Below are 23,312 nucleotides of genomic sequence, written 5' to 3' on the forward strand. Positions count from 1 at the left end.
AAAGAAAAAGGAAAGAAAGAAAAAAAAGAAAAAGAAAGAAAAAAAAGAAAAGGAAAAAAATGTTTTTCATCTTACAAAAACTTCTATAAAATTTTTCACATTACAAAAATTTCTACAAAAAAGTCTTTCACCTTACAAAAACTTCTACAAAATTTTTTCAAAAACTTTTACAGTGCATTACAATAAAATTTTAGACAAATTACCAAAAAACGCAGGTTTCAAACAGGCCCCGAATATGTTTAAGTATCAATTCTGATGAATCAAATGGACCCCGTTGATCTTTACGCAATTTTGTGGATCCTACTTCACCTAATTCCCATCGCTTGGGATTGAAAAAATGTGAAGCATCGTCCTCAAAAATTAAAATTAAGAAAAATGAAAGATGACCTCCTTGTCTGCCACGTGGAAGTATTTACCATCTTGTGGGATTCATGGGAGGACACAAGAAGTGAGGTTTAGTGTCCTTTGTCGGTGACGGTGGCTGTTATTCAAATGCAAATGTAGTAGTCACAGGTTGAGTTCAAGGGGTGCCCACGTCGACTTTATCACTTTTCATTTTTTGTTTTGGATTTTTCTAACAGCTGTTTTAAGATAATCATCAACGGGTCCAACATTCATCTAACTTACTTTGTATTTTAGTGGGTGAGGTATACACAATGCCTGTGCATATTTTAGAAAAAAACAAATAATAAAAAAGATATAAAATAAAAAATTAGTTAGAGAGATTTTTGGAAGGTAATGCAATGTTTATTAGTGAATTAGTTAATCGGTTAATCTGAGAATGCAATGATAGTTATATAGTGATAGTTATGTAAGTGCAAGAGGTTTTTTCGATAAAATGTCGATAGGGTAATAGTAAATGTTGTAAAGAAATTTTTGAAAGGATAAATGTCAACTTTTTTGTTAACACCAAAGCGCTGCTCACGCTTTATTAGATAGTAAACCATTGAAAGGATATTTTTGAAAGATTAAATGTTAACACTTTTTATTAATATCAAAATTTTTTTAATTAATTTTATATTTTTAAAAATATAACACCTGAAAATATATTTTAACGAGTGCCATATGAGCACTCGTTAGACAGACCGATTTTTTTTCTCATTGAATTACGATCTTAGTGATGCAGAGGAAGGGTTTGGGACGAATGTTGAAATAAAGTGGATTGCTATTTACACTCGCAAATATGACTAATCATTTTGGATATTCATGTTTTGAACTTGAGAGTGGTAAAAGAAAGTAGTAGCAAAACCATAGAATTGTGAAATCTCTAACCATTAATTGTATTTTAATGTAAGTAAATTAAGTAAATTATCTTCTATCTTTATTCTTAAATTTAGGTATTTAAGATTTCAGGTGTTAGTGCGTTACATCCGTTATGATTTTCAGATATTCTTCTTTAAAAATTTTTAACAAATTATGTGCAATCGAGGGATAATAATAAGAATTAGTTAGTTTGTAAATTTTTGACCTGCTTTCAAGATAGAATTTTGATCCATCAGTCCAATTTCTACGATAGAAATTGGACTGATGGATCAAACTTGAACGTGTGAAGATAAGAGATTAGACCAAATGAGAAATGAAGTCTGTCTCATCCCGTCGATTGCGACTGCAACCAAGATTTTCTCCTCATTCAATCTTCAAATTTCTCCCACGTATTCACATCCAACTAACAAATCAAGTGCTGATTAATCTAATTAATTATGGGTATTAGAGGAAAATCACTTAATCTTGAAATGGAAAAAAAATGTATGGGCCAGGCCAAGTCTCTTCTGCTAAGTAGTAGATTACTCATTAATGCACTCGATTATAATTAATCCTTATGGCCCTTTCAGCTCCACCGCCCATTTCCAGAAATTAATCCCAAGGAACAGATCATCGTTGGATCAAATCCTCTGCCAGATGTATAGTCTGGATTTAGTGTGGAAAAAAATAGTATCAATCCAGATTCAAATGAAACTGACAGGAAATGGCGGAACATACGACGTCATTTATGTCGGTAATCCACCAAGATTCATCCACGTAATTTACCAAATGTTCTAGCTCCAACATGATTTCATTTTCAATGCAAATCCACTTTCTTGATTTCTTCCTTTGTTTTAGGTCCTCACCAACGCCTATATAAACCACCCCATCCCAGGAACCTAGAACACATCAAACGAAAGCATCTGAATTCTCATAGCAATTCGTAGTTTTACACAGAAGGTCTTCTTCTTCTTCTTCTTCTTTCTTCTTCTTTACTTTTGAATCATCTCTTACGTTCTTCATTTGATTACTTTCTTGGCAAAAGAAAGAGAGAAAAAAATGGCTCCTGATACCGTTAGTAGTGCACCAGTCCCTGGTAGTCTTGTTAAGGCTGCTAGTATATCTAGCCGTGCCTACGTTACATTTCTGGCAGGGAACGGTGACTATGTGAAGGGTGTGGTTGGTTTGGCCAAAGGGTTGAGGAAGGTGAAAACTGCCTACCCGTTGGTGGTTGCAGTTTTGCCTGACGTCCCGGAGGAGCACCGCCGCATACTGGTGAACCAGGGCTGTATAGTCCGGGAGATTGAGCCTGTTCATCCTCCTGAAAACCAGACTCAGTTTGCCATGGCCTACTACGTTATCAACTACTCCAAACTTCGCATCTGGGAGGTTAGTGTTTATTTTCATGCACGTTATGATTTATTTGAAACGCGAAAAATCATGCCTAGTTGTTGTGGAAATTGATTTTTTTTTTTTTTTTGGGGATGCAGTTTGTGGAGTATAGCAAGATGATATACTTGGATGGTGATATTCAAGTGTTTGAGAACATAGATCACCTCTTTGAGTTGCCAGGGGGATACTTTTATGCTGTCAAGGACTGCTTCTGTGAGAAGACTTGGAGCCACACCCCACAATACCAGATTGGGTACTGTCAACAGTGCCCTGATAAGGTCCAGTGGCCTCAAGAGTTGGGTCCTAAGCCCCCTCTTTACTTCAACGCCGGCATGTTTGTTTATGAGCCCAGTCTTCCCACATATGATGACCTCTTGAGCACCCTCAAGATTACCCCTCCTACCCCTTTTGCTGAGCAGGTAAATAATTGATCGCAATTTAGTTATAGCAATCCTTTTTTCCTAGGTTGGTTGGTTACTGTGTTAGTAACTTTTTTTTCTTTTTGGGCGGTGGTGAATGTGCAGGACTTCTTGAACATGTTCTTCAGGGATGTTTATAGGCCAATTCCGCCAACTTACAACTTGGTTTTGGCCATGCTATGGAGACATCCGGAGAACGTTGAGCTGGAAAAGGTGAAGGTAGTCCATTACTGTGCTGCTGGATCCAAGCCATGGAGGTACACTGGCAAGGAAGCCAACATGGATAGAGAAGACATCAAGGTGCTAGTGAAGAACTGGCGGGATATTTACAACGATGAGGCGTTGGATTACAAGAGGTCCTCTGCAAATGTTGCTGTGACGACTAGGGGTGAAGCTAATGCTAGGAGGAGTCTAAAAACTAGAGCTCTTCGCTCCATTCCGGCCCCATCTGCAGCCTGAAATATGTAGCTGTGATTTCATCGAGAGAGAGAACTTTAATTATGTATATGGATATATGAAGCAAATCCATCGTACTGTTAATAGGCCTTCCAGCATTTTTAGAAGGATGGCTCTTTCATAAGAGATTGATTTTTTTTTTTTGTGTTTCACATTTCTTGGTTTTGTATAGATTCGAATCATGTTTTGTGTATCACATTGCTTGGTTTTGTATAGATTCGAATCATGAATATGAATTATATATATGTTAATGAAAGGAACTGTTAATTCTGCTATGTCTATAATTTGGTTATTTCAGCCATGATCCGTAATATTAATAATTAGTATCGTAGGATTTATTGTTTGATTTTCCAAGTATAAAAGAAGATTCAAACACAATCGCACGCATAAATTAATGCATTTTAAGATTTTTCTTTAATTGACCAAGACAATTTTTGCTGAGAGCTGTATTTTCTACAAGCTTGGTGGCTGCGGGTTTTGGATAAAAATAGAGGCTGAAATCTAATTTTGAAAATATATCATGAAGGGCATCCAGCAGGGAGATTCTTAGAAGGCCTAAACACAGCTTTTAATACAAGATGAATGTAAATGGAGGATGAAGAAAATAGCATATGCTTTTACTGGCTTATTTCCTAATTGGATAAGATATATTTATTGAAATAAGCCCAAGTTGAAAATGATAGGAAATAAATATTTGCCATTTTTTCCTTTTCATTAACAGTAGAATAATACAAGCTGCAATGAATATCCGAGGACAGCAAAAACCTTTCAAGTCATCGGTCAAAGCTGCATGGGTCGGTTTTTTTAAATACAAATATCGTACGTTATCCAGAACGACCTTTTCCAACTATCGTAAGTCTCCTAGCATTAGAGACCGGACGGAAGTATTTTAGACACGTTACATCACAGGAGTGGTATTTAGTTTTTTTTCTTTCAAGTATTTTCACCAGAATAAACACTAAAATTCGAGACCCTCTACTTGATTAAATGGTAAATATAACCAAAATTCCTGATATATATATATATATATATCCATTATTAAGGCCCTATATAACTCAATTCAGCACTTAATAGATTCTGATCTTAACATATTTAGATCGTTTGATAAAGAAAAATAGAATATTTGAATTAATTAAGTGGTATTGAATTTTCTAAACAAAAACTTGCCACAAAAATTAGGTGATAAATTATTCATTTATCACTGAACGTAATATAGCACTCAAATTTATTATATTTAATACTTAATAATTTAATTATTTCAGACTTTAGTTTTCAAATTTTAATTTTATCAAACGCACTCTAAGCCCTCGTGTGCGCGTGTGTGTGTAAGTTTTTAGATTTTGCATCTTGAACCATATTCTCGCGAAAGGAATTTAAGTAAAAATTTCACTTAATCCTGTGAATCAATAAATTTTTGAAAAAAAAGTTTCATTTAGTTCATAGAACAAAACAAATAGATCTCATTGGCGACCTTAACCCTGTTGTTATTTTGGGATCATATCTAATATTCTAAGTGTCCCTCAATTTGGACCTTTCCATACAATCAAATAGAAAGGTTCAAGGTGCCATATTCTAGAAGTCCAAACTATGTAATTGTATAAATATTCACTCCAGTCACTGGCCCTGATTTCGGCATCCGCTTTCTTGTAGTCAAGGTAACGACTTCAGATATGACTATAGCTTCCATAGTGTGAGTGTGTGACAGGCGTTGTGTACAATATATAGACACACACACATAGTCCTGCCCGAATTCTCTCAAACTTGCTCGTGTCTGATGATTGTTAATTATATATCTGAATTGATTGCTAAGTATCGGCTCCCATCAATTCAATGGACACTACCTCAGCTGCTTCCCACTAGCAGAAGCGAATACTTGAGACTTGAAAAGCAAAGGGGAAATCCGGTCGGCCACATGCAAATCAATTTCATTTCTTCCTGCCGTGGCTGGGCAGTTATTTGATGCTATGAAAATGTGGATGTGTGCTTGGTCGGTTACCGTTTGCTTAGAGGTCAATGGACAATGGTAGGCTATAATAATAATAATAATTTGTTCGCACTTTTGCACTTTTTCGGTTACTATGGAAGCATAGATGATTGATTCCTAGATGAAATGAAGCTTCTTTGAATCTTCATGTTGCAGGGATGTGATTGTAGGATACTCGAGAAATCAAACAAAGTCCAAAGAATTTGGATACTTTTACAGAGTATTTTTGCGCGTAAATGGCGGAAGTGTCTACCTGTCAAGGCTACAGCATATGAGCCTGCGGTGGACTGCACCGTCCGTGGTTACGGCCATTGAATGTCGCTCCAAATTAGTCCCCCCTGTTCCCACCGCCCATTATCCAAAGAGATAATATCAGAAACCTCCCCTGAAATTCTTTTTAATATCATATAGTACTCTTAAAGTTTTGAAAATATCATTTATCTCCTCTAATAATTATAAATTGATGGTATTAAACCTCATTTGATATATAATTCACATATCAAATAAATGAAGTTCAAAAAAATTAAAGAAAAAGAAATGAAAGTCACTTTTTTCTCTTTCCCTTTTTTCCAATATTCTCTTTTACTCTTTTTTTTTTCTTTTGGATGACTATGAATTTTTTATTTGTGAATTATAGTAAGTTGAATTTATGATGATTTAGCACAACTGAAAGGGTTGAACCATGGGTTGAGAAGAAGTTGAGAAAAAAAAAAGGATCATAAGAAATTGATTTTGAACATATAAAGTTGAATTAGTGCCAATTTATTTATTTACGAATATCTTTATTATTTTTCAAATTTATAGTTTTATACACTATAGTTTTATGATGTGATGGTACTATTAGAAATTGTTTTTTAGGTGGTAGTTTTTCTTGGAGTAAACAAAGTGGTTTAGGAATATATTTTATTTAGCAAAATAAGTAAAAGGGTAGGTTAAGGATTTTAAAAATTTTGTTGCACAAATAACAAAAGTAAGAAAGGTAAGTGATATTTTCAGAACCTTAGAAGTGCTAAATGATATTTTGAGAAACCTCAAGAGAGATTTTTGATATTATCCCTTGTCCAAATTCCAAACTAGGAGCAAATTCGAAATCCAGATTCATATTTAAATTCAACTGGAGCATGAAACCATTACCGTCAAATGTTTGATAAAAGAATATTAAGCAATGACGTCCATTTTAAAATTAAGGGATAATTTTGGAAATTCTCTTTGAAATTTCTCATAATATCATTCAATTTTTTAAAGATTTTTAAAATCTCATTTATCTCTCTTGTCAATTTGACAAGACTAAATATCCCTATTAAAAGTCATAAATTGACAATATTACCCTAGCACTTTTAATAAGTTTTAATTAAAAGTCAAAACAAAATAGGATTTTTAAACCAAAACATAACTGCATTTCCATTCAATACTGGTCCATATTTCTTTGTATTGAGGTGGTTGTGAGATGGCAAAGGATTTAGTTGAATAATTAACATCTTGAAACATAGACAGTTACAAGGAAGTTAAGAAATTTTTTTAGGAAATATATTTTAATACATAAAGTAGTTTAAGTTATAATAAAAATTAAAATAATCTTTTTATATATATGGTTTGTAATATAAATCCTACTTATAGAAAAATATTTTATAAATAACTCAAAAATTAAAAAATTAATAAAAATAATCTAATGACCAAATATATATCGAGGAATATCCTAATATATTTTAATTAAAAAATCATGCATTATACTAGGTAATAATTATTGTATATATACAAAATTACTCATTATTGCATTTATATGTGTTCATATTTTCATTTTTCCAAAATTTAACCTTATTTTATTTTTTATTGTTGTTGTAAGCTTCATAAGTAAGGTAGGATAAGGGTATTATTGGAACAACACTTTTATCTTTCTTGCATTTATTCCAAAGGGGCTAAAATGTTACCAAAAAAAATGTCAATTCAAGGGAAGTAGGTGCGATTTTAAAAACTTAAAGGGCACTCAGTGATATTATAAAAAAGGTCAAGGGAGGTTTCTAAAATTATCCCTAAAATTTATCCACTACGGATTCAAGTCCTCTCCTCAGTCCTCTCCACTCCAATGCAAATAACGGTTACTTTCTTCGGTTAAGTCTTGAGCAATGCCTATATAAACCAAGCCCTTGATGCAAAAACCTCAGAATCATCAAACTATCTCTCCAATCATTCATCTTTTACAAAGAAAACATACCTTCTTGTTAATTCATTAGATCATTTATATTACAAGAATGGCTCCTGATATGGTTAGTAATACTAATTCGCCAGTCACAAGTGGTCTTGTCAAGGCTGCTAGTTTGTCTAGCCGTGCCTACGTCACATTTCTGGCAGGCAACGGTGACTACGTGAAGGGTGTGGTTGGTTTGGCCAAAGGGTTAAGGAAGGTTAAAACTGTCTATCCTTTGGTGGTTGCAGTTTTGCCTGACGTCCCTGAGGAGCACCGTCGTATACTGCTGAACCAGGGCTGCATTGTCCGCGAGATTGAGCCCGTCTATCCTCCTGAGAACCAGACTCAATTTGCCATGGCATATTATGTCATCAACTACTCCAAGCTTCGCATCTGGGAGGTGAGATACTTCTACTGCTTGATCCAGGTTAAGTGTCATGTTTTCTTTTATCTTTATTCTTAATCCCAACACTAACACTAGAGAGAAATTTGATTTGATTATAATGCTTAATTTTGCCAGCAAATTGATGATTCTTTTTTGTTTCTGTTGATGCAGTTTGTTGAGTATAGCAAAATGGTATACTTGGATGGAGATATCCAAGTGTTTGAGAACATAGATCACCTGTTTGACTTGCCAGACGGATACTTCTATGCTGTAAAGGACTGCTTCTGTGAGAAGACTTGGAGTCACACCCCACAATACCAGATCGGCTACTGTCAGCAGTGCCCTGATAAGGTTCAGTGGCAAGAAGAGTTGGGTGAAAGGCCCCCTCTTTACTTCAATGCCGGCATGTTCGTATACGAGCCTAGTCTTCCCACCTATGATGATCTCTTGAGCACCCTCAAGATCACTCCACCTACTCCGTTTGCTGAGCAGGACTTCCTGAACATGTTCTTCAGGGATGTTTATAGGCCAATTCCTCCAATTTACAACTTGGTGCTGGCCATGTTATGGAGGCATCCAGAGAACGTTGAGCTGGAAAAAGTGAAGGTAGTCCATTACTGTGCTGCTGGATCAAAGCCATGGAGGTACACTGGCAAGGAAGACAACATGGACAGAGAAGACATCAAGGTGCTAGTGAAGAACTGGTGGGATATTTACAATGATGAGACATTGGATTACAAGAGGTCCGCTGCAAATATTTCTGCCACAATTGGGGGTGAAGCTGAAGCTAAGAACCTCAAAGCTAGAGCTCTTCGCTGCATTCCCGCCCCATCTGCCGCTTGATCATTCGCCTTTTCTTAATGACAGAAATATGTAATTTCTGATTATTGTTAGGTACTTGAAGTGCCTGGGATCTTGTTAATCCATTGTACTTGTAATTGGCCCTCCTGTAGCTTTTTGAGGTTGGCCTTTCATAGGAGACTGTTTTGCGTTTCCATGTTTTAAATAGCTTGGCTTTGTATAGATTTGAATCAGATATTTGAACAGCATATATAACAGAAGGAACTTTTTTTTTTTTTTTTTGTCTTCAGATGATGGTGGTTGATGATCTGCTGTGTCTACCATTAGATTCCTCAGTCACGATCTGCTATGTCCACCTATCGATATGTTTTTGTAGGATTTAATCATAATGGTACACGTAAATGAAATGAATTTTAAGTTTTTTTTTTTTTTTTTTTTTTTTTGAATTGACCAAGACAATTTGTTTGATAGCTGTTTTTTTCTGCCAGCTTGGTGGGTGGGTAGAAACAGTTTTGGATGGAATAGAGACTGAAACCAACAACTTTGAAGTTACCATAAGAGCATCCAGCAAGGCAGCTAATTCTCTGCAATAGTGGATGGGAAAGATTCGGAAGACAAACAATTTCAGTACTAGAGAAAGGTCTTATTTAGAAACGTTTAATATGGCTTTTGGCATAAAATGACTGTGTATAATAAAAAAACTTTTATAGGCTGATTTCCTGTTAAATTAAGGGTTTTTTTTTTTTTTCCTTGGGTAAGATATCTGTAGAATGAAGCCTACATTAAACATGATGAGAAATGATTCTGCTAATTTTGCCTAAGAGAGGTATATGAGTATTTCCCTCTTGTTAACAGTAGATGAATTCAGCTTGCATGGGATGTTCAAGGAAAGCAAAAGGCTTTCAAGTCGCTACCAAATTGCATGCCTGAAGTTTTGGTTAGAGTTCTCAAGTCCCCACGGTAAGTACTTGATAGTAGCCTAAACCTTCTAGGCCTGTCAATTGGGTTGGGCTAGTTTGAGAGCCTTATGCGTGGGAGCTGAGTTGATTATAGACCAAAATATTTTCCCCAATTTAAATATGAGCTGAATTTGGATTGCACTAAACTCAAATCATCTAATATATATACTTGGGCTCCTATTTGATTCTTTAATATCTTTACCTTTTTATTTGATTATGATCCATTACTAGGCTAATTGAATCTTATAACGGACAAGTTCGAATAAATAAACTCATCTTACAATGCAATCTCATCTTTCTTCAGGAACCAATTATGATAATATCTAAGAAACTATTCATTTATTTATTCTAATGTAGTATCGTTTTTTTCTTTGATATATATCTTTTCTTTTTTCTTTGAATTTTATAGGTTGTGAGAGAATTAAGAAGATGTATTTATTTAAATCCAGTCAACTAATTGAAATTTAAATGGCTACTTTTATGATAAATTGTTCTTTTTAATCTCTAGTTGATAAGTTTATGGATGGTATGGTAAACTATATTTATTTTTCATATGAACTTCAAATTTATTTTATCGATATAGCAACTTTTTTTTTTAATATTATAGAAAGTCTGTGGATTAGATTTAGATAGTTGTTTGGTTCAACTAGGTTGTGTAAATGTAATAGATACATGTCGTGAGTTTGAACCTACTCGAATTAAGCCTCATACCCGATTTTATTTTATTTTTGTGAGTCGAGTGTGAGTTATGAAGATGCGAGCCTAACTGAACTGAAACTGGGCTCAAATGAGTGAAATTTTATGTGTGCTATATTTGAATATATCAAAGCCCAACTCAAATACCCAATTGACAAGTCTAATACCATCCAGTGATTCGTAATGTGCACAGCATCTTGGACACGTGTTGCATCAAGGAATGGTATTTTTTTTTCTTTTTAAAGCATTTTACCAAAAAAGAAAAAAAGGTAAATCGAGACCCACTTAGTTGATTAAATGGTACGTGTAACTATAAAGCTTGATATACATGACAACGGCAAAAAAAAATTGATATATATATATATATATATATATATATATATATATATATATATACACAAACACACACACACACATATGTATATATATGTATGTATATTGCAAACAGCAAATATTATCATGGCAAATGAAATGAGAGAAGCTTTTTTAAATGAAATGTTGCAGGATTGTATGGCAAATAGAAACCTTGCTAATACATTGATATAATCATGGCCCGTTTGGATGGTGAGCATTTTTTGGTATTTGCATAAACTTTTATTACAACTTACTATAGAATTTGTAAAAAAATCTTAGTGGAGCAATTGAAATAATTTTATTATTATTATTATTATTTTTTGTTCTTCCTTTTTTTCTCTCTTCTTCTTCCTTCCTTTCACAACTCCTATTTCAACCACCGTTTTTTCTCCTCTCTCTCTCTCTCCTTCTTTTCCCTTCTTCTCTTCCTCCATTCCTCTCTCTTCATCATTCTTCCCTTCCCGGTCATTAGTTCTATCTCACTCTACTTGTGCAACCATAGATCTCTAGTCGTGCGACTAGAGTTCATGTTGAAAGGGAAGGGGTAAGATGGGAGGTAGAGCGGGTGGCGGGGAAGGGGGGAAGAGAGGAAGGAGTAGGAGGGAGGAGAGAGAAGGAGGAGGGGAAAAAGGGAAGAAGAGAGAGATAGAGAGAAGAGAGGCACAAAAATAGGGAGGGCGATGTCGGCAATGATCAGCAATAGTGGCTGAGGTGGGGGAGGAGGAAGAAGAAGAAAGAAAAAAAATTGTATTGTTTTTTTATAATTTAGAGCATGTATTTTAAAAATTTTGGGATATGGTCACCCAAAATGGGATGGCTGGCATAGAAATTGTCTCGAATGCATTTATGTTGCTTTGCCGCCAGCTAAGACATTACCACCCCATTGTTTGGCAGCCAAGTTTTTTGCCAAGTTTGTCTGCTACAAGTTTTTTAAAAACTTTAATTACAGTAACCTCAAAAAACTTTTTAAAATTTTTAAACTATATAGTTCAAAATATTCAAAAAAAAAAACACACTTCAAAAATTTTTTTAAAAACTTCTACAGTAAGCTATAGTAAAGTTTTAGACAAACACCCAAAAAACTCACTTGCCAAATGGGGATATAATAAAAGTTTTGGGGTGTTTTTTGAGGATTTCTGTATACAAAATTGTAAAAAAATTGCCTATTAAAAATATGATTAAAAAAAACTCACCTACCAAATAGGGCCATATAGTTGGTTTTGATGAGTATCATACTTATATTTAGCGGTTTGTATTTTGAAGGGCATATGAATTCTACCACTTACAACTATTGAAATTCGCATTTAACTTTACTAGCACATTGATATAACTTTTTCCTAAAGTGGATCATGCATATATTGGTCGACCAAAAGTATATTTGTTCACCAAAAATGATTTTTTTTATGGTACAAGAAAAAACAGAATATTAAATACAATTCACAAGGATTGCACGTGATCAACTATTTTTACTATAATGGATATTTATACATGAAAGAAAATTATGTTGTTTGAATATCTCTGAACAAATGTAGAAAGGAAGAAAAAAAATTTTATGGTGCTCAAGAAAAAAGAATAGATAAAAATAACAGTATTGTTTTATTTCAAAGTAAAAAAGACAAGAGATACACAAATTCTTGTTTGGTTTAAATAATTATTCAACTTATAACATGTCAAATTTCGATTAGTAACATTATTGACTAAGTAAAAAATATCTTTAGCATTTATTCTTCATTTAGTAACACTATTGAAGAAGTAAAATTTCGATTAGAATGCTCTTCAATTATTTTTCAAATATTTTGCAATGATACTTATAAACAACATTTTAAAAAGGAAAAATGACCTATTTCATCCCTTACATTTCACAAAAATATTCTTTTCGTCCCTCACTTTTAAAATGAAGCAATTTGGTCCCTGACATTTAAAAATTAAACCTATTACATCCCTGAACCTAATTGTCAATCTGAATTAAACCATCCAATAACCCAATAATAAATTTCGGAGATAGAATTGATAGATCATTCCGTCAACTCCATCATATTCACATGACATTTATTGAACCAAAAAAAATAAAAAGTATAACATAAAAGGTCATTTTTTGTCTTGGAATAATAGGATTTCTTTTTTGGGTAAATCTTTTCATGTACCGTTAGTATATACGCTTGCAAGTCTACATGTATATCATAAATACAAAATTTGGTGTTTAAATTTAAATTGAAATAATATGGTAGGTACATAAACCCATCAGTGTATATAATGAAAATGTAGAAAAGATTAATTCTTCTTTTTTATGTTATAATTTTTTATTTTTTATTTTTAGTTTCATTAAATTTCACGTGAATATCAAGTTGAGTTAGTCAAGTGATCTACCAATTATACCCCCAAAATTTGTAATTAGGTTGATAGATGGTTTGATTCATATTGAAAATTGGGTTCAGGGATGTAATAACTTCAGTTTTTAAATGTCAAGGATGAAATTGTTTCGTTTTAAAAGTGAGGGACGAAAAGAATAATTTTGTGAAATGTGAGGGATGAAACAAGTCATTTTCCCTTTTAAAAATTTTATTGTTTCACATATGGTTTATAATATAGTGCTAGAAAAAAGATTAGTGAAATGAATAGTCGAAACCAAAAACGACAAAAAAGCATAGAATAAGTAGCATTAACCTCAAGAACAAAGCACAAAATAAAACAAAGGTGTTAAAGACAATCTTTTGCAATGGTATGTTTTAAAAACTTAAAAAATTTAATTGTTTCACATATGATTTACAATATAACATTAAAAAAGGTAAGTAAATTGACAATTAAACACAAACAACATAAAAGCTTGGAACAAGAGGCATTGGTCTCAGGTATATAAGGGCTCTACTTTCACTCTTTACTCTTTCCCCATTTCAAGACAATTCATATTTCCACTCTGAGCACATTCACTTCTGTGGCTAGTGATAACATATTTTGCAGGTATTCATCTTCATTTGGATGGAAAATTTTTATTTAGGAAAGCTTTTAATCCATATACAGATTTAATTGGAAATTGAATTTGATCACGTTCACTATTGTGGCTAGTGATAACATTTTTGCAGGTATTCATCTTCATTTGGATGGAAAATTTTTATTTAGGAAAGTTTTTAATCCATATAAAGATTTAATTGGAAATTGAATCTGATCAAATATTAAAATCTAAAAAATGCAACGGTGGAATTTATTAATTTTGATTCCAACCATGTATCAATTAAATTCCACCTCAATTTTACTGAGATTACCCTATGCTATCTGAGAATATAAGATCACAATTGATTTTCAAATATTTCTTTATTATTTAGGGGTTGTGCTTTTATGATACCAATCCTACCTGTGCTATATTTTGCATGTATTGGATTTTTTCTTCAATTAATTATCAATTTATAACAATGTTAACTAAGTAAAATTTGTCTATATCATTTATTCATCATATTTTTGCCATATCAAAACTAATTATACGGAATTCAAAAGGTAAACAGCCTCATATTTAGTTATTTATGTTTTGAAGAGCATGTATTCTACCACTATTTGACGTATATTTGTTCACCAAAAATGATTTTTAATGCATGGAAAAATTCACAATATTAAAATAAATAAAAATCCACCCACGAGTCTTGCACGTGCTCAACTATTTTTAGTGTAATGAGTATTTATACATGAAAGATATTTAGTTGGTTTAAGTACCTAATCTCTGAACGAAGAAAGAAAGGAAGAAATACGATTTACTATCGAGGATGTTTTTCAAGAATATATCCAAGCCAATTCCTCCAATTTACAACTTGGTTTTGGCTATGCTATGAAGGCATCGAGAGAACAATGAGCTTGATAAAGTGAAGATTGTTCATTATTGTATTGTTAGGTTAAAGCCTTGGAGGTAATACCTGCAAGGAATAGAACATGGATAGATAAGACATCAAAATGCTTCTCAAGAACTGATGGGATATATACAACGATAAGACACTAGATTACAAGAGATCTGCTATAACAACGAGGGCTGAAACTGAGGCTAAGATACTCAGAGCTAGAGTTGTTGGCTATATTACTGCCTCATTTACTGTTTGATCATTGGCTCAATAGTCAATGAATCTTTAAAGTTTTTACTTTTTGTTTTTTTGGGGGTTGGGATAACCTAATATTTTTGTAGTTAATTTGAAGTTGGCCATCCTGTAACTTTTTTTTGAAGATTGACCTTATTGTGTAAGTTGTACTTAAATTGTAAAAAGCTAGCTTGATTATACCTGGAATATATAAACTGAAATTACATATCCAAGAGGGTCATCTTTTTGCTTAATTTTTGTGATGCACATTATCTGCTAGTAGTCAAGTACCAACATAGACGATGATTTTTGTAGTCAGCAATCTTGAAGTTATTCTTTGAACATTTCATAAAGCCTTCAACTTGAAGTTGTAAAATTATTGTATACAACTCATATGTGAAATGTATATGTTTTTCCCCATTCAAATATTTTCTTCAAAAGCATATTACAATAAAATTGTTCAAAAACACCTCAAAAAACAGGCAATCCAAATAGAGTGTCATGTCAATTAATAATGCTCCTCATAATTGATATTAGTCTTGGTTTGAATCATATTAGAGTTACAAAGCAAATACATTCATGTAAAACTAAATAATTTGTCACTTTTACCTACTGTGATTTCCTTAATATCCCCAAAATTATCCGTTTTGTTTCTTTTCTTCTTGAAGATTAGGCATACCAAACCAGCTAGTTTCTTTACACGTCTAAATACGCTTGTAAGTTATAGCAACATTTGATGTGCGTGCAAGGCTTGTGACTATAATTTGATTAGAGAGAAGTTTGATTTGATTATAATGCTTAATTTTGCCGGAAAATTGATGATTCTGTTTTGTTTTTACGGATGCAGTTTGTTGAGTATAGCAAAATGGTAATACTTGGATGGAGGCATCCAAGTGTTTGAGAACATAGATCACCAGTTTGACTTCCCAGACGGATACTTCTATGCTGTACTGTAAAGGACTGCTTCTGTGAGAAGGCTTGGAGTCACACCCCACAGTACCATACCAGATTTAGCAGTGCCCTGATAAGGTTCAGTGGCAGGAAGAATTGGGAGGCCTTTTTGTTGGTATGGAATTAAGTCAAAAAACAAGTTCAAATTAAGATTCTCGAATATTCTACACTGATAGTGCACATAAACTTAATCCAGTTTATATTTGGTCAAGCGTAAGAAGAAATTGTAATTCCATTTTGTGGATACAATTAGTCAAGCTGAATATTGCTTATTGTTAAGAAAGTGGATATATAATCTTGGACTTATTTATATTGAAAGAAATGAGTTCAATGATTTTGTGGCAAGAAGAAACGTTAAATAATTTATACTTATTGGTAACATTTTGGTCAACTCCCCACTTTTTTGCTTTTGTAATTTTTGTAATTTAATACTAGATCAAATAATGTCATGGCTATTTATTACATAAATATAATATTACGTAGAATATATGCACGGATTAAATTCTTGTTAGTAAAAGAAAAGAAAACAAAACTATTGGGGTCGGCCTAATGGCCAGGTACGAGTACTTAGGGCCTTCTTCCCTGTCAGAGTTCGAATCCTGTACTTAATAGTTGAAGGTAGAGAAGGGTACAGGAAGAGATGAAAGGACAAAAAAAAATGTAAAAGAAAACTGCATGTGTCAGAATCAAAAAACCAAAAGAGTAATAAACATAAAGCAAAAACCAAAGGAACCTAACAAAAGAAGGCGGGAGATGAGGTATTCCGATAGCTTTGAGTAACAGTTGAAATTGTTGCTTAGACATGGTACCTTTATTAATTAAACTATTGATTTGAGGGGAAAACAAAATAGCTTTCTAATGGCATAAGTGTAAATCACTAACCAAAAGCCACTGGCCATTTGGTCCGGTGGTCAACCCCTTCTTTGGGAATTCTGGAGGTCAGGGGTTCAATCCCTGCCTCCCACAACTTGTCACTTTACGTGGCTGGTCTTTGCCCTCGCGGGGTAGCTCGAGCGGTCCGCTCCCCCTCCTTAGGGTATGACGATTTTCCTGGCTTGTCCAGGGTTCGAGTCCCGCTGTTAACGTGTTCGGTGTGGAGTGAGGCCTCCTCTCCCTGGCCGCAGGGGATTAGTTGGGCCCCGTAAGGATTGACCTGGACACCCCTGTGTCGACAAAAAAAAAAAAAAAACTAACCAAAAGCAATAATTTATTATTGGCTCCCATGACATAAAAAATGTATTGAAGAAAAGGGCAAGAAAGTAATTCCCTAAAAACTCAGCTCCCATGACCTGTAGCATAAATGTTTCAACCACACTTTAATATCTCTCATATTTTCAGACCGTCCACCACTTTGTAGTTGAAATTTAGAGACAATTTGACCAAAATTCATTCTTATATAGTATAAGAATAAGAATAACACACACTGCACAAGTATCGCACATGCAAATTTTAAATGTTTACTAAGATTTTATTGGACAAGTGCACTTTTAGTGTATAAAACAATTTCTTCATACTATCTATCGAGGTACACTCCATGCATGTACTTCTTGTAAAAAAAATATTATTAGTTGTTTCAATGAAATGAATAGTGCAAGACGATAGTAAAATTTTACATAATATATAATCAAAAGTGGTTGGCAGGAATAATAAAGTAAAAATGGTTTGGAGCAAATGACTAATAAAGCATTAGTACCAAGTGATGGCACTTATATTCAGGGTGGGCAAAAACTTTTAGGTTGGCGTAATTCTTCGAAAGTTAAACCTACACATAAAAATGATCAATTAAAATAGATAAGCAATGTGATGACCCCACCTCCTCCTAGGACATACCTCAGGGTTGGGTGGTCCGCCTGTCTAAGTCTTGTCGGGACTCGTTCACGAACCCCAAAAGCAAGAACTTCACCAAAAGCTTTCTTCTGCACTTGCTTCAAAGATCCATAGAGTAGATTAGGGTTTTTCTTTAGATTTCTCATGAATCAAGCAAAAGATCAAGGCTACAATTTGAGATTTTCTTTTCTCTCCATTTTCTCTCTCTAAAGTCGGTCAACACAAGAAGAAAATGAAGGGTAGGGTTTTTAGTGATAAAATGGAAGATAAATACTAAGCTAGTCTTGGTCAAAGAGTTCTTAGATGATCGATCTTGGCGAAGCATGGTTTATGCCTATCTCTTTGTCTCTTTATTTGTCTTTAATCACCAACATATCTAGTGCTCCTCCAATTAACTCTTAACATTTCTTGTCACATAATTTCCTTTGTACAAAACTCCTTCGTATCTACCAAATTTATTGCATACACCTCACAAGTTGATCATACTCACCTTTACACGAAACTCAACATGCACCAAATTATATAAGGCAAAAGGATTAACATCATGACTCAGCCATTAAAGCAACCAAGAGCAACTAAGAAATTAAGGCAAGTAAATTACAATAAAAGAAATTAGAAATTAACTTAATAAAAAAATAAAAAAAAAACTTTCAGGTCCTCACAAGCAAGGGAGAAATTTAAATTAATGAAAGAATACAATTTTTAGCTAGAAATTTAGAAGGTATAAAGAAAAGTAAATTAAGTTCTGAAGTGCTGAAGTGAAAAGTAAATTTTTCCCTGACTTCTTACCTTTTTTTTTTAATTTCCAACGTATATTTGCCTTTATTTTGGTTTTGTCCTAGTCAGGAATATGGAAAATGGAATCATCGTAAAGAAAATTTTCTTGATGACAAAAAGCGATGAAAGATACATGTGAAACTATACGAAAATTGGAGAAGCCATAAACTAACAAAACAAAACTAGACTTAGATTACATATTGACTGGAGGTATGTGCCATGTATGATGAAGGTCACTCTCGTTGTGACCCTGTTTTTCTTTTTTCAGGCATGTCACCCTCCCTCTCGGCCTATTTATTTACCATAGGCACTGACACTTAGCATAATCAAAATTCACAAATAACTGTGTCAAATTTATCCATCTCAAGACCACAACTTTCCAATTGTTTGTATGCATAAATTGGCAATGACATGAAAACCCACAAAAAAGATTTGATTAGATTACATGACAAAGCACCATTAATGTAAATAAATATATATATATATATAATTTGAAAAAGTGAAACAAAAAGACTGCACATAAAAGAACACAGCTTTGGATGTCTACAGATAAAAGGGTATGCATAAATAAAAGAGTAATAATCAATGCACTGAGTTTAAAACATTTACCTAATGAATGAACTTCACGTCATGTATGTGGGAGCAACTATCACTTAGTATAGAAGAGCAACCATGTGAAGAAGCACTAAAGTTACAGGTTGTGGAGAAAACTTGAAAAATTTGGAAAAAAAAAAAAAACGGTTGATAAAGATTGATTGACTGGAGAAGAATCTGGTAAAAGACTGTTAACAAATGATGTAGGAAGTTAAAAAAATAAAAACAGCAGTAATATGTCGTATACCAGATGATGCAAGAGTGAAGGGAGAAATAGTAGTTGAATGGGATAGGTGGAAATTGAAGTTAATAGTTTTAGCTTAGTAGAATTTCTATATACATGCAGTGGATACTAGTTAATAAGAGTAAACTTGGAAATACAAAAAGTCACTGGAAAAATTTACACCAAACTAACTAAGTACAGAGGCTTTATTATCGTAGAGATGATAAAATTTTACCGTCTATTGCTATCATGTTCAAAGTTTCTACGACGAGAACCCAAAAAGGGCCAAAAAGGAAAAAAAAAAAAAAAGTAGCTAGTCTTTCCTCAGAATTGAAGATTGGCAAATTGTTGTGTGTCCTATACCAGACCAGTTGGATATGAACTTTTATATGCAGCAATATAGTATCTTCATTTTGACCCTTCACAACATCGTCCCAACGCATCCAATCAACCTTCAAAAGCTCCTTTTTGTTATTTTATCACTCGAACTGTTGAAATTGGCTTATTCGAGTTGAGTTGGACTTTCCTTTCACCCCCATAGAGGTTAAAACTAACAGAGTACGTAAGGATCCAACTACAAAATGAATTTCAAGAGAAGCGAATAAGGGTGCTGAGAGTGCTAATCTTTTTGAATCTCTTTAGAATTCTACTCTAACTTTTGTCAAGCAACTCATGCATGATGATTTCCAGCAACATCATTAATAAAATTTCTATCTGTTCTTTTATTAAAAAAAAAGGGGATCCAACTATAAAGAAATATTTAACATAATTAACTTTCAATAGAGATAATGGGAGGAGCCAAACTGAAGCAGATGTTTTGATTTTGAGAACTTAAATGGATAGTATGTATTCTGCTATGCGTCCAATGTACTTTGTCTGTGTACCCAAAAATGACAAAAAAAGGGAAAAAGAAAAAGAATTGCACCACTATTTCATAAGTTAAATAAAAGGACTCCTCTTTTTCTGAACAATGTTAGTAATGCAAATCGTTTAGAATTAGCAAAACATGCATTGGATTAGACTAAAGGATGTAGAATGGAGGGATTCAATCTCACTTTGAAGGTTCACAGATGTACAGATATTCCTGACAGTAGTTCGGTAAAATATTTGATATAACGATTATCATCATAAATACAAGTTGCCGTTTTGCCAAAACAATAATAATAATAAAAGGAGCCTGATATCGGAACCAGTGAGGAAGGGGAAGAACCTAGCGCAGATACATCCTAATGTGCTCTCTGTTCTATTTAATCAACCATTTCCTTTTGATGCTAGCATTTTGTTACTAGACTCCTTTGCAAGCAAATAACTATACATGGTTCTGTATAAGTTCTCTTACTTCCACCAAGAAAAAAACAAAGAAAAGGGTAGAACTAAGAATTGGCTATTTATAATGTTTCGGAACTGGAATAACACACTCTTTGAATAGCAAAATCTACTGTTGATTCTCACCCAAGGAAAAGCCTATCAAAATTTTGATCATTAGTCACCCCACGATAATAACAGCCATTCCAAAGTTTGAATCAGTTTCTCTTTGGTACCTTTAACAAAAAGTCCTTCTAGGAAGACCGTTAAAACCTAGCACTATCATGTCTCTCTGAATTAGTAATCTTCTTTTGACTCGTCCTAAAGATTTTTAGATAGGAGAGAAAGAGGAATATAAATGGTGATCTACCTAATTCTGTCGTTTTCATGCTGCCCATTACTAATCATTGATGGTAAATGGGACGAAATCAATAGTTGAAGTTGTTCCAACAAGTTAACGTCCTTTTTCATTTTGCTTCTGAAAGATAAGTGTTTACAACCTTGGTCACTGCTATGTCTTATACACGTTCTTTAATGCCCTGTCAACCTCTGTATTTATCGGACTCGATTTTTATATCAGGTAACATTGCCGAATATCTATTCTATGTTATAAGCAACCAAATGATAATATATTGGCATTCATGGATAATAAAAACTAATTTATGCTCAATAGAGTGTCTCTTGCTTTTGAAGCGTATAATGGATCTATGCTCTATAGTGGATAAGTTGGAAATTTAGGAAAGACAAGATTCCTTCCTACTTTCAAGATCCAGCGAATTATTTGCTACGCAACAAGATTCTCTTTCCATTTTTCCAACTTTTTTGATTAGGCAATAAAAAATTTCCATGGCAGAAAAAGTAGACTTATATATGCTGTAACCCGTTGGAACTAACCAAGAAAAGATCCTCCCACAGTTGTTACGAATAAGAACAAACATGGGTTGTCACCATCTTACACAAATTCTGCTTACATTCTCAGCAGCAGCTCTCATGATCTCTCTTTCATCTGCTGTCACTCAGAACATCTTGTACACCATTTGTTCTCAAACTCAGAGTGAAGAAATCTGTGTACGAATTCTTGAGAGCGATCCCAATACAAAGTCTTCGACCCTCCCTCAGCTGTCTCTGATATCCATCAATCTGACGAGAGAACAAGCCAATAAGAATTACAAGATTTTCAGAGACCTGCAAGCCAACACAACTGCTGGATCATTGAGGAGGTCTTACGGCAAGTGTTTGAGAATTTATAAGCAGATGATCGACAAAATTAATGATGCCTATCAGTTATCCCAACTGGGAAGGTACGAGGACATACATCAATTAGGACAGGCGCAAACGCTGGCCTACAACTGCGAGAATGGACTTCCTTCAAATTCAACCACAGCTGCAGATACTGAATCCATGATCTTAACTTGTGAAGCTGCAGCTAGTGTTAACTTGTATATTGCATCTTCTATTCCTGAATCTTAATGCTAATTAATTCATGTCTATATTGAGGTTTAGCTTTTCATTTCTAGTTTCATTGCACCCCAAAAAAAAAAAAAAACCACTTCCTGTTTCAATGAGCTTCGACAAGCCAAAGAGGCATATATCTGCGTAAGTTCTTGATTTGCTCTTCGTCCCATAAGATTCGTGTATTGGCAAAGGCAAATTAGGCATACCCGTGTAATCTTCAATACCAACATTCAGTTAGGCAATCTCCACTTAATGGAGGTTGAGATGCTTGCTACTGCAGTATTGCCACATCACTTGGAAAGTGTCCCCACCCACCCGCCTTTCCTCCCCCAAGCAACCATCATTCTTTTTTTTTGGGTGGGGGTGTTCAAAAACAGCCATCGCTCGATAGTTACCAATAGGGCTGTTAAAAAAATCGATCAGCTCAAAAATTTAATTGAGTTTGACTCGATAAGTCCGAACTTGACTCGTCAATTTTAGTAAACGAGTCGACTTCGAGCTAAGAATTTACTCAATTGATTAATGAGTCGAGTAAACTCGAATCGTTTGTTATTCAAGTAACTTGTTTGGACTCGATAAGGAAGGATATATATATATATATATATATATATATATATATATATATATATATATATATATATATATATCATTTCACAAGTCAAAAGAATAGAAATTGAAAATTACATATTTTATTGATTTTATTGTAATCAATTCAAGCTCGTGCGAGCTCGGCTCTTTGTGATAAATGAGTCGAAGTCGAGCTTAAGCTCGAATCATATGTTCCAATTAGCGAACCGAGTTCGAGCACTCTTCAAGGCTCGTCCAATTAGTCGAGCACAAGTCAAAAGAATAGAAATTGAAAATTACATGTTTTTATTGTGATCAATTCGCACGAGCTTGAGTTCGGCTCGTTGTGATAAACGAGTTGAACTCGAGCTTAAGCTCGAATCACATGTCCCAATTAGCAAGCTGAGTTCGAACACCCTTCAAGGCTCATCCGCTTAGTTGAGTGAGCTTGAGCCGGCATGAGTTGAACTCGACAGTCAAATACTCAACTCAACTCGACTCGACTTGATTAACAACACTAGTTACCAAGTAGTCAATACGAACTCATTTTAGATATCACTTATTAGAATCATACATGTTTAGATCAAATTGGATTGGACCTTATTCTGTCACCTGTAGATTGGTAATAAAAACTAGGCTTTGTGCCCCATCTTTCGCGGGGTGTCCATTATTGATTGTATTATAG

At 33.9% G+C, this 23,312-nt stretch overlaps 3 protein-coding genes across 3 annotated transcripts; all 3 read left to right on the plus strand.

Moving 5' to 3' along the window:
- The first annotated feature begins 2,148 nt into the window (after nt 1-2,148).
- Nucleotides 2,149-3,784, plus strand: LOC113733000 (galactinol synthase 2). The gene is made up of 3 exons (XM_027259093.2): nt 2,149-2,631; nt 2,733-3,053; nt 3,159-3,784. The coding sequence occupies exons 1-3, from the start codon at nt 2,302-2,304 to the stop codon at nt 3,510-3,512; spliced, it is 1,005 nt and encodes a 334-aa protein (XP_027114894.1). The 5' UTR covers nt 2,149-2,301; the 3' UTR covers nt 3,513-3,784.
- A 3,831-nt stretch (nt 3,785-7,615) lies between these two features.
- LOC113733001 (galactinol synthase 2) lies at nt 7,616-9,139 on the plus strand. Its single transcript, XM_027259095.2, has 2 exons — nt 7,616-8,078; nt 8,235-9,139. Exons 1-2 carry the CDS (start codon nt 7,743-7,745, stop codon nt 8,904-8,906), a joined length of 1,008 nt encoding a protein of 335 aa, XP_027114896.1. The 5' UTR covers nt 7,616-7,742; the 3' UTR covers nt 8,907-9,139.
- Nucleotides 9,140-21,541: 12,402 nt separating this feature from the next.
- Nucleotides 21,542-22,075, plus strand: LOC113729465 (uncharacterized). The gene has a single exon (XM_027253758.1). It carries the CDS (start codon nt 21,542-21,544, stop codon nt 22,073-22,075), a length of 534 nt encoding a protein of 177 aa, XP_027109559.1.
- The last annotated feature ends 1,237 nt before the right edge of the window (nt 22,076-23,312 follow it).

This window comes from Coffea arabica, chromosome 2e (genome assembly GCF_036785885.1).
Source record: "Coffea arabica cultivar ET-39 chromosome 2e, Coffea Arabica ET-39 HiFi, whole genome shotgun sequence".
Classification (NCBI taxonomy): domain Eukaryota; kingdom Viridiplantae; phylum Streptophyta; class Magnoliopsida; order Gentianales; family Rubiaceae; genus Coffea; species Coffea arabica.

Coding starts and splice junctions, on each gene's coding strand:
- LOC113729465 (XM_027253758.1), top strand. CDS start 21,542: ATGGGTTGTCACCATCTTACACAAATTCTGCTTACATTCTCAGCAGCA.
- LOC113733001 (XM_027259095.2), top strand. CDS start 7,743: ATGGCTCCTGATATGGTTAGTAATACTAATTCGCCAGTCACAAGTGGT. Junction 8,079..8,234: donor CCAAGCTTCGCATCTGGGAG/GTGAGATACTTC, acceptor CTGTTGATGCAG/TTTGTTGAGTATAGCAAAAT.
- LOC113733000 (XM_027259093.2), top strand. CDS start 2,302: ATGGCTCCTGATACCGTTAGTAGTGCACCAGTCCCTGGTAGTCTTGTT. Junction 2,632..2,732: donor CCAAACTTCGCATCTGGGAG/GTTAGTGTTTAT, acceptor TTGGGGATGCAG/TTTGTGGAGTATAGCAAGAT. Junction 3,054..3,158: donor CTACCCCTTTTGCTGAGCAG/GTAAATAATTGA, acceptor GTGAATGTGCAG/GACTTCTTGAACATGTTCTT.